At 51.3% G+C, this 16,828-nt stretch overlaps 1 protein-coding gene across 9 annotated transcripts in view; it reads left to right on the forward strand.

The window, feature by feature from the left end:
• Positions 1–16,828, forward strand: part of WWP1 (WW domain containing E3 ubiquitin protein ligase 1) — an 89,307-nt gene that overhangs the window by 51,064 nt on the left and 21,415 nt on the right. For 7 of the 9 annotated variants that reach the window (XM_080647163.1, XM_080647169.1, XM_080647162.1 and 4 more), the window contains 6 exons: positions 1,834–1,971; positions 2,054–2,117; positions 4,982–5,187; positions 11,538–11,883; positions 14,248–14,343; positions 15,528–15,702. In XM_080647163.1, the coding sequence (XP_080503289.1) occupies positions 1,834–1,971; positions 2,054–2,117; positions 4,982–5,187; positions 11,538–11,883; positions 14,248–14,343; positions 15,528–15,702 (1,025 nt within the window). The remainder of the gene's footprint in view (positions 1–1,833; positions 1,972–2,053; positions 2,118–4,981; positions 5,188–11,537; positions 11,884–14,247; positions 14,344–15,527; positions 15,703–16,828) is intronic. The other 2 variants (XM_080647170.1, XM_080647166.1) reach the window with 1 other exon arrangement.

Here is a 16,828-nt window from a genome sequence, read left to right on the forward strand (position 1 = left end):
AGGGGGGCAAAGACAATGGAATGCTAAGCAGCTGTAAAAAAGAAGGATCTCTTACCCTTTGAGACAGCATGGAGGGATCTGGAGAGTATTATGCTAAGTGAAATAAGCCAGTCAGAGAGGGACAAGTATCACATGATCTCACTTGTATGTGGAATCTAGTGAACAAAATGAATCAACCAACAAAATAAGACCCCAGGCATGGAACAGATGGACAGATCTCAGAGGGGGGATGAGAAGAGATTAACCAAAGGGACTTATCTACTTACTAGAGGCCTGGTGCATGAAAATTCGTGCACTTGGGGGGGGGGGTCCCTCAGCCCAGCCTGTACCCTCTCACAATCCGGGACCCCTGGGTAGGGTTCCTAGGCCTGGCCTGAGATCAGGGCCTATCGGGGCTTTCCTTCCCCCCGCTGCAGGCAACTGGCCCCACCCCTGCTGCTGCCACTGCTTGCCATCTGTGCAGCGCTGGCCCCCTTCACTGCCACCGGTGGCCTCCCTCTACAGGCGACAGGCTAGGGTGTGATGGCTTGGCTGGCCTGGGCCTCCCTCTGCGGGGTGATCGCTGGCTGGCCGCACACCTGCCACAGCGTCACCAGCCAGTGGCCTGGGCCTCCCTCTTTCTTTGCTGGGGGGCGGGGCCAGCCCTGCGAGGGGCCGTCTGCCTACCTGATAGCCCCTAACTGCTGGCCTGCCTACCTGATCACCCCTAACTGCTAGTCTGCCTACCTGATCACCCCTAACCACTCTGCCTGCCTGCCTGATTGCCCCTAACCGCTTGCTTAGGGCAGGCCAGCCCGCGAGGGGCCATTGTGGTCTGGTCTCTGGTTGTTTTGGATGTGACACCTCTGGCCTTTTATTATATAGGATATGCATAGACCAGTGGTCGGCAAACTGCGGCTCTGTTGACTAATGAGTTTGCTGACCACTGGGATAGGGGCTTAATCACAAGGAACAACAATAGCCTGTAATTATTGGAATCGAGAGTCTAGGTCAGTGGTCGGCAAACTCATTAGTCAACAGAGCGGCAGAGCCACAGTTTGCCGACCACTGGCCTAGGCAGAGCCAAGATGCCTGCTTTGTAGGGTTTTTTGTGTGTATTTTAGCTTTTGTATTTTCTCGAGTTTCTCTAATAGTATTTATTGTTGTTTGTGATGTGGGGCGTTGGTACAGATGTTTGGGGTGGATTTTCTGTAAGGTTTTCTTTTATCAGAGGTATACATACTCTGGGATAGAAGAAGGTGCAGTGAAATGAGCTTGAGTTTCAGGAAGAACAAGGTGTCCTCATGGCAGGAAGGACAGAGGTGGCCTTGTACAGAGGAAACGTGTTGTCACCGAGGGACCCTCACTGAGCGCCTCGTGTCAGGCGTGGGCCACGTGTGTTGTGTGCCTTGCATTTGCACCTGTGACAGGCCCTTCGGTGTGATGCTCTTACTAGCTCCATTTTGCCTTGAGGAGACGGAGGCTCGAAGCAGCCTATTTGCTCACTCACTGCCCAGCTGGGCACGCAGAGCCGAATCAGTGCCACACCGTCCGACTTGCGCAGGGATGTGTCGCAGGCACAGGTCTGAGGCCTGGGCCGGGAGCCTGTCCGGGCGAGGCTGGCCTGTGGTCCACCTGTCTCTGAGGTTCATGCCGAGCACAGGGCGCTGGCGTGCTGTGGCAGCCTGTGGCGGGCGAGGCAGGTGGGAGGGAGCGGCCTGGGTGGCGGGCTGGGCGCAAAGAACCCTCCCCGCGCAGCCAGGGGCCGTCAGTCATGCTGCAGGTGCAGTTCTGGTTTCTGAAACAGTTTTGTTTGCAGCAGGAGCTTTCAGATTAGGACTTTTTTTTTTCTAGTGGAAAGAGTGAAAGAACAATTGAAACTTTCCTTGGAGAACAAGAACGGCATAGTGCAAACTGGCGAGTTAACGGTGGTGCTGGATGGATTGGCGATTGAGCCAGAAAATCTGACGAGCTGCAGCTCAGCCGCAACCAGTAAGCTCCTGTGTGTCTGCAAAATTCAGGGAAACATCAGCAGGAGGTATAAAATCCAATTTCTCTCTTTCTCGTTGTTCAGTAGAAATACAGCAGAATGGTGATGCCTTACGTGAGAACGGAGAGCCTTCGGCCAGGACGAGCAGGTAGAGAGCGTCTTCGTGCTGCGGTAAAGTACTGGGCATTCCCCTGCCGGAAGGCGTCCTGTAGCCTCAGCTTAGCGTTCGCCTTGGAACTTAAAACGTCATTTTGATTGACTTCCTGAGAAAGCAGTTTGGAAGCCAGCTGTATTGAGATACAACGCACATCCCCCAGTAGCCCTCCTCAAGGGGACACCAGCGGTGCGGCCGCAGAGCGGGGGCCGTCCCGTCTGATTTCCCCCGCACGGAGCGCGTGTTTCCACAGCCCGGCAGCCTCTGATCTGCTTCGCATCCCCGCAGGTTGTCCTGTGTGGACATGTTATATCAATGCAGTCGTACAACACGGGACCTCTGTGTCTGATTCGCCCATGCTGTCGCGTGTCGGAGCTTCATTCTTTCTTACTGCACTGGGCTTTCACAGCCTGCGTGTAGGCCAAGTTATCAATAAGCAGGCTGGCCGTGCGGGGAATGGGGATCTTCCTGCTGTGGGAACCGCAGCTCCCTGTGGGCCCTGGAAGAGAACACGTGGTCTTTCCCCAGAAACCAGACGGCCGTTTATCCTCCTCGCTTGCATTTACGTTTGACGGTAGTGAAGAGAGGCTTTCTGTTTGCAGTAGTCAAATAGGAATGGAAGCATGCAGCAGGTGGACTCTAATGGGACGACCAGAACCTGAAGGTGGACTGATGCCTGGGAGAGGGCCTGCTGTGAGAGGCACGTCCCAGCGCAGGCTCGCCTCGCCCGCAGTCACAGCGCTCCCTGCTCCTGCGGCCCTGAGCAGAGCTGGTTGGCTTCAGTGAATGTATTTAGTGTCCTTGTTATAATTTACTTGGACAGAATTAAGGACTGAAAGGGCACCACAGTTAGGTTCATTAAAATGTATTAGTGGGGTTATGGTGAGAAGTCTAGATCTCACTCCTGGTACAGTGGCTTTTAAAGGAAGGGGCGGGATCTGACTTACATTTAAAAAGAAAACCAAGCTGAGGCTCTCAGTGACACCAGAGGTGATACCAGACAGGACAGCCCCAGAGCCAGCGGGAGGGCGCTGCCCCAACCTCCATCCTTGGTTTCTCAGGTAAATGAGTTTATACAGAGACCTTGACTGCACTGTGAAAAGCTGATTTGTTAAAGCAGTTAGAGCATGCGCCTTTATTGAAAAAGCAAAGCCAGCAAACCTATGCATCTGGCTTAGACGGGCTCTCAGCTCATCTGAAGAGCAGGTGTGGGGGTCGGAGGCGTTATAGAGCCTCCTGTCTATAAAATTCCTTGCTGACTCTTGGTGCAGATTAATTCTCAAGGTCCCTTTTATTTTGTGGTGGCCTTCCCAGAATCCATGAGAAGCACCTGGCAACCTTACCTTGCCAAGCCTGAGACTGCAGGCTTCTCTGCTTAGGGGTGAACAGCCCTTTTTTCCTTTGCCCTCCCCCTCCCTCTGTGCATTCTCTCCTTAGGGAGGGTCTTTAGCCATTTGCTGAGTCCTTGGCTGGGGAAGATAATGGCTTGTCAGTTACAAGCCGGCTGCACATTGCCACACTGTTGGGCCTTGTTTTAACTTTCCTGTCTCAGTGTCCCGTCCCCCCTGCCCTGAAGGCTGCTCTGTGGGAGCGGATGGAGGGGATGTGTGGTTGGACTGCTCTCCCTCCAGGCTCACAGTCACCCAGGCCCAGCCACTGGCCACTGCCAGGGAGGGTCACAATATCTGCTTTTGCGGTTGTGGTTTCTGTTTGTTTCCAGTTTCTGTTTATTTGCAGTTTTCAAATGTCGATTGTAAATTATTATTACTAAGCACTACAATTATGAGCTTTTTCTGATCAATAGAATTACAATAGTTTGAAATTGATTTTTGTTTCACAAGCATTTTGAAGATATTTCAGAACATCTATATATATAAAAGGCTAATATGCTAAGTGTCCATCTGGGTAATGATGTCACGTAGCAACGCCCAGCTTCCTCTCCCTAGCGACGACTAGCCTCCTTGCAGTTTCTTCAGCCCAGGAACACAACTTGCTTTATATAGGTGGAATCCTTTCACACTAACCAAACGTCTGTGAAGCGTTTTCCTGTGCCTCATCTCTTTTGATCCTCACAGAAGTCATGGAGTTGGTAGATAGGAGACTTGGTGGAATCCTATTTTCTTTTCATTAGCTGGAAAATGGAGATTTAGAAACCTTAGAAACTTGACCTGACTGAAAAGAAGTAAGAAATGGTGGACCTTGAAAATGACTTCAGGTTTTCTCACTGCGCAGAATATAGTCAAACACTGCTGCAGTTAAATATTTTACCCTTTGTTCTCCCTGCGTGATCTACAATAATAATCTGCTTCGTGTTGATATTAGAGAAGTTGGGGTGCTTCATTGGGCTGGAGAAAGTTCAGCTAAATCAGAAAGCAGGTCTAATTAAGCAAGTTTATCTCTATATATAAAGCTCTCGCTGTCATTGTCGATTGTGAATTTGGTTGACACTTCTATTATAGAGAAAGGACGAATAGTGATATTAAAGTATTTCTTCTAATTAATTTCCTTTCAATGTGCATGAATTCGTGCATTGGGCCAGTAGTTTAAAATAAAGATTAGTATTCTTAGACTTAAGTATTTAAAATGTACAATTTGAACATTATTTTGAGGGAAAGAATTTATTTTGATTTAGTATAGTTGTATTTTTCAGTATAGATTTATCTGGTAGTATGGGATATGCGTAGAACCAAAAGTAATTTAAATCTTTACGTAAGAAAGCATGCCCTGTATTTGTTCATTGCTCTCTCTGTCATTTTATTCGAATGTGAGGAACTCGGTAGCTGTTTCTTATGAACATTTTGAGGAGAAGTTGTTGAATTGTACTGAGTTCATTGAAGTCAGGCATCTTGCTTCTAAAGGTTGGCTGCTGAAGGTGCAGGTGGAGCAGACAGCCGAGCGCCCGCTCACACTGTGGTACAGAACTGCTCCTCCCACGTGGCGAATGGAGGCAGTGCACCTTCCTCTCCGGCTCCGGCTCCGGCTCTGGCTCCATCTCCAGGCGCTGCCAGACCCCGAAACACACCAGCTCCCAGACCACGCACAGCTGAGCCCGCCGGTGACACTGGTAAGTTTGTGATAGGGCGCATATGCGTGGAGACTCTGGGACACTGCCTGTGCCCGCTCTCCTGTTGCAGTCTTTCCTGTCCTCAGCTCCACGGCAGCAATTCAGATTACAAGGCCTGAGCTTTTTGGTAATAATTTGAATTTTCTAGATTACTTAGGGAAATACCCCAAAAATACATTAATTTAGAGATCACAGCACATTTCACTAAGCAGGTACTATGTGATAGCTAGATTTCTAGGCTTTATAAAAATACGATCCTATATAATAAGAGAAGAATATGCTAATTATTCGTTACACCGGGAGGCGTAACGACTGGATCACGGATCAGGAGGATGGGGCAGCGAGCTTCTGGCACACAGATTCGTGCACAGGGCTGCTAGTGTAATTCATAATAGGGAATAGATTTCTAAAAGAACCTAAGTGACTTCATGGACTTGTCAGTAATGAATGGTTCCTGTATCTGTAGTCTACAAATATTTTATTTCTTGGCACGTAAACTACTAGGAAAATAGAGTTTTGTATTTTCCAAGAGTTAAGTGTTATGTTATAGAAGGAAGATTTCGCTGATCCTATTTTTCAGTGGAATCTGCTGTAAATTCCATGGATTCTTTTTTGTTGTTATTGTCTTTATACATTAACTCTTTGAGACAAATCTCTTAAAACGTGAACATTTAGGACTTGCTTAGATGACTATTGTGTGTGCTGGGGTGGAGTCGGGTCTCTTGGTCCCAGAGCCTGTGTTCGGCCCTGTGTTTTCTGTTTATGGCAGCTTATTCAAAAGTAGAAGCATGTAGAGACGCGACTCAGTGTTTAAATGCAAACAGTTTGATTTATAGATGAGGCAATCTGCATTTACACTCAAGGTTGCCGGGTACTTACCATGTGTTATCCTGAAAGTTTTTGTAAACATTGGAACTGACATGAATTTTTAAAAATTTAATTGGCCTATTAATGCTTCTCCCTTAAAAATATGTAAACTTGCCCTGTCAGTGGCTCAGTCTGTTGGAGCGTTCTCCCGTGCACCAAACGGTTTCAGTTTCAATCCCGTCCGGGCCAGTACAGGAGGCACCCAATCGATGTTTCTCTCCCACACCGATGTTTCTCTCTCCCCCGCCTCTCTAAAATCAGTAAAAACATCCTCAGGTGAGCATTTAAAATATCTGTATGAATGAATGAACTTAAAGATCCTAGGTACCAAAATAGGTAGAACTTCTTAGTCATTAAATTCAGGTGGCTGGAAAATGAAGAGAAAATATATAGACCCAGGGTAAAGGCAGTGAGCACACGCATTCCTTTCTTATTCTGGTCAACTTTCTAGTAAGAACATTTGTCTCCGGTTTCTGCTAGCAGAGGAGGAAAGGAAACGTCGTCTTAGATTATCCAGAATTGTCTGTAAGTGAAGACCAGCTCAGTTAAGATTGTTAACTGAGATTCCAGGTGCGGACCTGAGAGAAGAACCAGGGCGAGCCGCATCCTCGCTGATTCCAAGAGTAAGTGCAGCAGTTAAATCTCCTAGACTCCGCCCCGTACCCTGACTCAAATAGTACAGATTCTGTTTGTTTTATTTTGTTAATTCTCACCCCAGGATAGTTTTCCCATTGTTTTTTAGAGAGTGGGAAGGAGGTAGGGAGAGAGAGGGAGAGGGAGAAGGAGAGGGAGGGGGGGCGGAGAGAGAGAGAGAGAGAGAGAGAGAGAGAGAGAGAGAGAGAGAGAGAGAGAAACGTGGGGATCGGATTTACAACTCAGCTATGAGCCCTTGACCTGGAATCAAACCTGCAACCTTGGTGTGCAGGCCAACACTCTATCCACTGAGCAACACCAGCCAGGGCAAATATTACTGTTTTAAAATTGCCTGAGGTCATAGCTATAGGAAGGATCAAAATTTTATTTTTGAAAAATATCAGCACATGGAAAAATGGTTTATCTGAGTACCAGAGTCCTTCACAATGAAGCATGAATCCAGGGCTTTGTGGCTGGAGGGGTTTTTGAATTAGGTATCCACACTAAAAACCATGATGAAAAACTCCTAGTTACCCACCCATTAAAAAACTATATTTTAAACAATGTAACTCCCTTGCAAACTCTCCAAAGAGGTTGTAAAAAATGAAAATAATGCCTTGGGTAGGTCCACCCATTGTTCCCAGGAGTAATTCCAAGGCAGGGCACGCCTGCTTCGTGAAGCGGAGGAGGGTGTGCGCGCTCGCTGGGAAGGCCTGCCTCGCCCTCACCTGGGTGCTGAGTGTGCAGTGCGTGCTTCCTGCTGCTGCACTTGCTGAGCCCAGCGCTGCAGGGACCACTGGCCGCAGGCACCGGCACGTGTTGTGTGGGTACGTTCAGGTGTGGGTGCCAAAGGGGCAATCTCTTCTTCACGCCCACAGCTCGTCCGGTGCTTTAGAGACTTCCCATTGGGAATAATTTCCCTGGATTGTCCTTGTGAGCAATCCCAAGGTGAAAATAAGACATGTGAGGAACTGGAATGAAGGCTCCAGCTTCAGGTCCCATTGCCAGGACATTCACAGGAAGGAGAGGAACCCAAGGCCATCCAAGTGCCTGTTCTGGATGTGCGCCCTGTTTCCCCACAGAACCAGCACCGTAGCTGTGGGGGATACCAGTGCTGGAAGAGCCGAGGCCGAGCGCATGGCTAGGGAGGGGTGCCGGGTAGCCCCCAGCTCGGCCTCCACCTGCCCTCTGCGGTGTGTGGATTCTGTCTCAGAGTTGAGCGTTTTGTCTTCTATGCCTTGGCCTCAAACAACGTGCCATCAAGGCATAGAAGACGGAGACAGGACGTGCCCGAGACCCCCCTTTTTCCCCTCCCCGCCGTGCTCTCAGGAGCCACCTCCTCGATCGCACCTCTGATTGTTGGTGACATCTGACGGAACAGTGCACTGCGTCATTCCATTGGCCAGTCTGCAAAGCTTCCAGAACCTGCTCTGTGGTAGCCGCCACTGACCCATGTCTTTCCTACTGTCTGTTATCCCTTAGTGGGAGGATGAATTCAGGTATATTTTCAGGGAATGGTTCTCTCTTTTAAGGTCTTAGTGCAAAAATTGTATTCCTCTTTTGAATGAAGGACTTTAAAAATTAGTTTCACTGTTGGCGTGGGGGCAGGAGTGTGCATGTTCCGTGTCTGTCACATGACAGGTTTTAATCTCTTACCTGCAACACCACAGTCCTCAAACCTTTAAAGCCGAAAGGTGTGTGTTTTCGTAAACTCATTTGCTGGCAGAACGGCTAGAACTGGTTTGAGAGTGTTCTGAGTTTGCCGTGCTTAGGACAAGAGTACCTTGTGTTTTGTGGCAGTGTGGCCCGAGGTGTGCTTGGTGTTAGTGTGGTGTGCTGGGTCATGTCACCGTCCGGATTCCACAGAGGTATGAGGCGTGGACGCCTAGGGACTGGCCTGTGCTAAGAAGGAGCTCGAGACAAAGGGTTTCCCCAGACAGAAGGTGCATGCCGGCTCCCGCCTGGGCTCTGAGTCTTGAGTGAGGGATTGTTAGATACGTTTAGCTGCTGTGAACATTGGTCGTTGTTTTAAGCTAAATGGTAGGAGTCATGATGTGAAGATTAGACCTGGCTTCTCACAGGACAAGGGTCAGATCCCAGCTCTGCCGCCCAACACAGCGACCAGTGTGTGTGACCGTGGACAAATTAACTTTCCAAAATTCAGTGCCTCTGTTTCTGAAAGAGGGTACACTCAAGTTATTGCTTACAGGATTCCTTCAAATGCAGTCTAAAACCTCTCCCATAGTCCTTGGACAGTGGCAGACTTTAAGAGAAATACTATTTTCTTTTCTACTTTTTCCCTCTGTCCCTAGCCTGTAGTGGCAGATAATTTTTTTCTAATACAGAATTACTAGAGGCCCAGTGGAGTCCCTTGGCCTGGCCTGTGGGGAACGGGCCGAAACCGGCAGTCGGACATCCCCTGAGGGGTCCTGGGGTGCGAGAAGGCACTCTGCAAAGTTGCTGTCACTCAGCAGCTCCTGCATTGAGCGTCTGCCCCCTGGTGGTCAGTGCACATCATAGCTACCGGCCGGTTAGCCAGTCGGCTGGTCACTTAGGCTTTTATATATATAGACTAGAGGCCCACTGCACGAAATTCATGCATGGGTAGGGTCCCTAGCGGCTGCTGGCTGCCAGCCAGGGCCTCCCTTCCCCAGCTGCTGGCTGGGGCCTTCTTTCGTTCTGCACGCCCTCCCCCCTCCCCCCCCCCCCCCCCCCCGCAGTGGTCAGCGCACGTCATAGTGAGCAATTGAACTCCCAAGGAGACACTTTGCATATTAGGCTTTTATATAGAGAGAAGATTGTTTTATTAATAAAACAGACTGTAGTTCAATATGGTAAGTTTTAGGCATGACTAACTGGTTTCACAAGTTTATTGGACTTCTGTTTTTAGCATTTTGTTTTGCAATAATTATCGATTCACAGAAAGTCCCAGTGATGCACAGGAAGGTCTCCCGCTCCCTCTGCCACCTCCCCATGGAGCTTCTCGCAGGACTGGTGCAGCGCTGGGCACGAGGGCATGACGGGAGGTCCGATGCCAGGCTTCCAGGAAACACGGCGGTGCCTTTTGGTGTTTTTGTTCTAGTCTTACTGAATCACAGTCAGAATGTGGCCTCCTGATTGTAGAATTGGGGACTTCATTTTGGCCTTTACAAATGTCAGATTTTCCAAAAATTCTTAGTGTGTTTGGATGGAATATAGTAGAAACTCAAAACTACCTCTCTACCTCTGTAATTTAGGTCAGGGTATTGATTGTGTTATTAAATCCTTATGTATTAATTATATTAGTATTTCAAAATTATTCTAATTATGTTTCAAATATTATATTTCTACTGCTTTGTTATCTGCATAGTTTTGAAAGAGGTATATTTAGTTCTTTTCTGATTTGTCTTTAATTTATTGGTTCAACAAATATTTTTTGTTTTCATATGGCAAGTATTTTGTATCTGTTGGGAATACAAAAGTGAAAAAATCTGACCAATTTTTTGCACTCTGCACTTTAATGGAAAAATAAACACAAAGAAATAGACTATTTCACAACTGAAAAACCCACATTATAACATGGAGCCGGTGGGGCGGGCAGGAACAGCATCGGATTGGATGCTCCAGACACTGTCCTGACGGCGCCACTGAGCAGGACTCTCCCTGAGGGGAAGCAGTAGCCGGTCCTCTGAGACTTGGGGACCGACAGCGCAGGCACAGGCCTGGATGGGAGGGCAGGAAGGCCACTGTGCGGTCAGGTGTGGCTGTGGGAAAGGTGTGGAAGGGACCCTGGCTGTAGGGAAATCCACTAGCGCATTTCCTAGGGGAGTGAAGATGGGTTAGTCTGCGTCTGGAGAGTGGGCCATGGTGGGATAAGGGCAGCGGCTGTTGCTGTAACCTAAGCAGGAGTGGTGGCCGGGGGAGGTGGCACGCTGAGCACACTCGCTGTGGCTCTTGCAGGGTCACTGTCTGTTCCACGGGCCCCAGGCCCGGGCGGTTCTCGTTCTGGGCACCATTGCTCAGGTTCCCATTTCATCTTGTTCTGCTAGGAAGATGCTGCCGCCTTTTCTTGTGTGGAAATGAGGGCTCACTGCTGAGGAGCACACATCGAGGAGGTGGCTCCTGAGAGCACGGCGGGGCGGGGAAGAAGAGGGGGTCTCTGGGCACGTCCTGCCTCCGTCCTCTCAGTGTCAAAACACTGACTTTGAGGGCTCTTCCTTGTCCTACGCGGCCTGTGTCTTCTCCAAAGCCGTTCTCTCCCACACCTGGTGCAGGACCCACTGACCTGCCAATGTGCACTTAGGTCTGACTGCTGGGGAGCCCGCTCACCCCACTTCTGTCTGCAGACCGGCCTGGCACCCAGCCTTCCTTGGCCCTCCTGTGTCAGGGTAGCCCCTGTGGTGTGTGATCTTCTCATCCGTTTTGTTCAGCAGTCTGTTCTCTTTCAGTTTTTGTTAGACTTCCTTTCCCAGGTCCTGTGGTTGAGATGGACCCAGTGCTGGGCTGGGTCTCTGCAACTGGTGGGTGTGGCCGAGCACTGGGCAGTCCCTGCAGCGCTGGCTGAGTCAGTGCCCTGCGCGCCCTCCCCGCACCGGCCAGCCAGTCTGCAGCCAAGGGTCATCCTAACGTCTATTTATACCCATGCAGACTTTCAGAATTGATCATTTGGAGGAGAAATATTTGTTATCCTAACGTTGGTTTCTCTTTCCTTAAGGTTTTTTGTATATAAGCACGTTTTTTTATCTCTAAAATGTGAGTAACAAAAGATGGAGTCTGTCCTATTTTATTTTCCTCAGTCCCTGAGGCCCCACTGTGTGCGCTGGGCTCTGCCTCATCACCTGAGTCACATGGCCTGTGCATTGCCTTTGCAGCTAATGGAGAGTCGTCCTCGCAGGCACCGGCACCATCAGAGGACGCTCCTGCCCCAGGGCAGGCGGGGGTCCCTGAGGACAGTGCCCGGGCCTCACCTTGCCCTGGACCCACTGGTGAGGAGGCCCCGGGTCCACAAGCGCCTGTGCCCTCCGAGCGCAATGGCGGCGTCCTCCCAGATGGCGATGGCGATGGCGATGGCGCGGCACTCGGGGCCGGGACCTGCAACCTGGACGCTGCAGCCTCTGCCGCTGGAAGCAGCTCGGGCTCAGAAGCAGCCAAGTTGCGGCAGCCAGGTGGGAGTGTGGAGCCCGGGAGGAGCGCCAGCCCAGAAAGCCTGCCCTCAGGGTACGTCCCCTTCCCTTCCCGTGTGTGGGTGCTGACCGAGTATCAGACTTCCCAGTGATTGCTCTGCGGGTGTGAGTCAGGCTGTTCATGTGTGCAGGGCGAGCGTCTGACGGGTCAGAGCACACAGTCCCCTCCCTGAAGCGCGGGCAGAGGGCGGAGGGGCAGCTGTGTCGCCTGGCAGGCCCTCCTGACCCTCTGCTTGGAGTCCCTTTTCCTGAGCGTGACCGTGGCAACCCCAGCGCAGTCTCGTCTCTGCAGCCTCTGTGGTCCGCCCCTGCACCCCAGCTCGAGAACAAGCAGCCTTTCCTTTGAATCCTGAGTTGGGGGGTCACCCAGCACTGCAGGTGGTCAGCTCCAGACCCGGTTCTCACGGCTGCTCCGTGGTTTTTGATCCTCTGCATCTCCCACGGCATGACTTTGTGGGGAAGAGTCTGCCTCCACCTGGTGTCTCCCTCCCGTGTCATTACAGCTGCTCATAGGGCTGCTTGGCTCAGAGGCTCTAACATGAACGGGTCCGTGCCCTTGCGTTTGTGAGAATTTGGCGCCAGAGGCTAGCAAGGGTCAAGCAGGTCTCAGCTGCTCCGAGCTGCATCGCCTGCTCAGGCCACGCACAAAGCTGGAGGCGGCGGCCGGAGCCTCCACTGCTGCAGGGCATGGCTGCACCTCCAGTCCTGTCCAGCGCACCGTGGAGGCGGCCCCTGAGTTCTGTCCAGCGCATCACAGAGGCGACCCCTGGGCTCACTGAGTTTCTGCCCATGTCCTTCCTTGGCAGCCGCAGGACCATGTTCTCCAAAACCAGGCAGAGGAGTCCCCACAGTTAGTGAGGACAAGGAGGAGGGGCAGGAGGCAGGCCTGCTCCTGGCTCAGCTGCCAGGAGGGTCTCCAGAGTCGCGTGAGGAAGGGCCCTGCCCACCTGTGTGTGCGGCAGCTGGGAGGAGGGCGAGTGTTAGAGTGTGTGCGCGTGTGTGCACGCGTGTGTGTGCCTGTGCACTCGTCAGGGAGCAGCATCAGTAAGTGTGGGCGTTGCATGGGGAAATCAGCGAGGCCTCCCTAATCAAAAAGAAATCAAACTTAACTGGATCCTTGTGTTTAAGACAAAAATACTTTCTATTCTTTCAAATTGAAAACAAGCATGTTAAACTCAGGAATGCCAGGTCTTTATTTTGTACTAGAAGCCCGATGCACGAAGATTCGTGCTAGAATGGGCTTTCCTTTCCCTGGCTGCCGCACCGCCTTTCCACTCCGGCCCAGCCCCGTTCCGCTCAGGCCCCGGAGCCGCCCCTTTCCGCTCTGGGAGCCGCCTCTCTCTGCTCCGGCCCCGCCTTCCCACACTGTCAGAGGCTTTGAGAGACCGGGGGTGGGGCAGAACGCCTGGCAAGCATCCCACCCATCACTCGGTGGCTGATGCAAATTAACTGCCATCTTTGTTGGGTTAATTTGCATATCACTCCTGATTGGCTGGTAGCGTAGCGGAGGTACAGTCAGTTTACATGTTTGTCTATTATTAGGTAAGATGTTTAAAATGTTTCTTCTATATCATTACGGAAAGACTGGAGAGGAAGAAGCAGGGAGCACAGAGGAGAGCATGAGATGGGGAGTAGAGTCTCAAGTGGAACAGGGAAGACACAGTGGGGTGTCTGCAGACTTTCTGGCTCCCCCCAGGCCAGAGCAGGACAGCTGTACACAGAGGCGACCCTGGTGCCCAGGGAGGGAGGCCCGCAGGGAGCAGGGGCCCTGGCTTCTACAGGCGGCACCTGCTGGCAGCTTTCAGATGCGTGGTTTTGAAATTGCAGGCAAAACTGGCTGTCACTTCCCTGACATTTGTGCCTCGGGCTTGCTATTAGACCGAAAGTTCCTCTGCCCGTGATTAAATGTCTCCTCTGATGATTTGGAACTCTGTCAATCAGTGTCTTTTTAAAAACATTACATATTCTGCCCTGGTCGGTTTGGCTCAGTGGACTGAAGGGTCGATTCTGGTCAAGGGCACATGCCTGGGTTGTGGGCTCTATCCCCAGTAGGGGGCATGCAGGAGGCAGCCAATCAATGATTCTCATCATTGATGTTTCTCTCTCTCTCTCCCTCTCCCTTCCTCTCGGAAATCAATAAAAATATATACCTAAAAAATAAAAAATAATAAAAATAAAAACATTACATATTCTATCTTCTGCTGACTGTACCTACAGTGTTAATGAGAGGAAAAACATAAGAACTTAAGAAAAGCACTAATAATTGAGAAAAGAAATAACAATAGGATATATATTTAGACTTTTAAAGTGAAACCTGTAATTCCGTGGTTATAACGGGGAGTCACGTTTCAGATTGTCTCATTTGTTGTCTCTTACTTATATTTTGGCGTTTTTAAAGGTGGGAGCAGAGGAAAGACCCTCACGGGAGAACCTATTACGTGGATCATAACACTCGAACGACCACGTGGGAGAGGCCACAGCCTTTACCCCCAGGGTAAGGTGGCAGCTTACCGTCCCCAGGTGTTTTTCACACACCTGCCTTCACGGTTACTTCCTGCGACAGAACTTGACTCTCATTCTGCAAATGGTTTCCTTTCGTTGGCTTGAAGGGCTTCCTACGAGATTGTCAAACACTGGCATGAGTTACTGAGGGTCCGATGTCAGTCCCTGCCTAACTGTTTAAGGAATGTTCTCGTAGAAAGTGATTGGAACTCCGTTACTCATGGAGTTTACTGGCAGGTAGAGGCGTGGCTCCCAGTGATGGCCCAGAGGTGGTCACAGTGGCCTGCATCATGTGGGGTGGGCATCCTAGACATTTCTGTCGCCCCGTCCCCAAAAGCCATTCACACTCATGCCCCAGTCCTTGGTTTTCTGTCTCATCTCGTGAGCACGCTGCCCGCTAGCCAGCTCGGGTGGTAGTCAGTGTCCACACTCGGCCTGCAGCCTGCATTTCCCCTCCGCGTCTTTGCTGCTGGGACCTCTGTCCACCAGTACAGAGCGCATCCCCGTCCCTAAAGCTCACGGCCAGGAGTGCTCTTTGTGTGACTGGTTGCTGCAAGGATTCGAGATCGTCCTGTAATTAGTGCTCACAGCAGGTTGCAGGTGACCTGGGGACGGGTGTGTCCAGGTGTGCAGATGGGGAAAGGCATTCTCATCTGAGGGACCAGGAGGGAGTTCACGTGGCTCCATGCGGGTCCCTGGAAGGAGCATCGGGGTGTTGGACACTGAGGCTGGAATTGGACGGGTTCATGCTGAGCTGCACCTGAGAGCTTGGCAGGTGGAAGGCGTGTCCGCAGTGCACGCAGGTCGGTGGGCAGAGAGCCCCCAAAAGCCTGGCGTTCACGTCCTGCTGTGGCAGTGGCCGTGGGCGGTTGCCAGGTGCAGTCAGCACTCAGTAGGTGAGCGCTTCCCAGAAAAGGGCCTTGATCCCGGGACAGTTCAGTCTGTGGCCCCTTTTTGAGGCCGTGCTTAGAAATCATGGGAGTTGTTTATCTAAAATAAATAGAACGTTACATGTTAATAGTTTTTCTGAGGAATATAATTTACATTGCTTTAAAGCTATTTTATCATGGCTTGGGCTTGATCATTAAATCATTTGCTTGAAGTATTAAATGACTGCTTCCCAGTGCTTCTGCTGAGAGGCTCTGTCTATTTTTATTGTTGCCATCCTGGCGGTAGCTGGGAGAGAAGAGTGGATGACCGGGGCCGAGTGTACTACGTGGACCACAACACCAGGACCACCACGTGGCAGCGGCCGACCCTGGAGTCGGTGCGGGACTTCGAGCAGTGGCAGTCTCAGCGCAGCCAGCTGCAGGGCGCCCTGCAGCAGTTCAACCAGCGCTACCTCTACTCGGTGAGCAGCCCAGGCCGCCGCCCGCCCACCCTCCTACCTCCTTCCCTTCTGCCGCCTTCCCTCCTGCCATGTTCTCTTCTGCCCGGTTAGAGGGCACTTAGGATTCGACCTTTGACAAAGTGTTTCTGATACACAAAACCACTTTGAGCCATTTTTAAAAATTCCAGCTTACTTACATAACTTACAGACTCAGTGTTTGTCTTTATTAAATGGTAGCTTCAAAAATGCAATATACGTATATAAAAGCCTAAGCGACCATCGCAATCGAAACAACTAAATGGACGACCGAACAGGCTACATGGGGTGACCAGGTCAGCAGAGAGGTTAGTGAGGGACGGCCAAACAACTGAACAGAGGGCTGCCTGGGCAATCAGGCCAGCAGGGCGGGCAGTGAGGGGTTACCAAATGACTGAACAGCAAGCTGTGTGGGGCGACCAGTTTGGTAGGGGGGCAGTTGGGGGCGACCAGGCCAGCAGAGGGGGGCAGTTAGGGGTGACCAGGCCGGCGGGTTGGGCAGTTAGGGGTGACCAGGCCAGCAGAGGGTGGCAGTTAGGGGTGACCAGGCCGGCGGGTTGGGCAGTTAGGGGTGACCAGGCCAGCAGAGGGTGGCAGTTAGGGGTGACGAGGCCAGCGGATTGGGCAGTTAGGGGTGACCAGGCTAGCAGTGGTGGGTGGGGGGGAGTTAGGGGCAACCAGGCCAGCGGGCAGGGTCAGTTCGGGGCAATCAGGCCGGCAGGCAGAGGCAGTTAGGGGTGATCAGGCTGGCAGGGGGTGCAGTTAGGGGCAATCAGGCAGGCAGGCAGGTGAGCAGTTAGGAGCCAGCGGTCCAGGATTCTGAGAGAGATGTCCGACTCCCAGGGATCGGGCTGAAACCGGCTTGGACATCCCCAAGGGGTCTCGGATTGGAGAAGGTGTAGGCTGGGCTGAGGGGACCCCCCCCTCCCATGCACGAATTTTGTGCACCGGGCCTCTAGTTTCTTCATAAAATACTATGTCTTTACAAATTCCCAGCCTTTTGCCTTTCCTTATGATCATTTTGCTGGCTTTAAATAAAAGAATGGAGCTCCTGGTTTCACTTAAGGCCAGCCTCGCTCTACTGAGCTCCTCTGGTCTGTTGCCAGGTTCT

Source organism: Plecotus auritus (genome assembly GCF_963455305.1).
Source record: "Plecotus auritus genome assembly, chromosome: 11".
Classification (NCBI taxonomy): Eukaryota; Metazoa; Chordata; class Mammalia; order Chiroptera; family Vespertilionidae; genus Plecotus; species Plecotus auritus.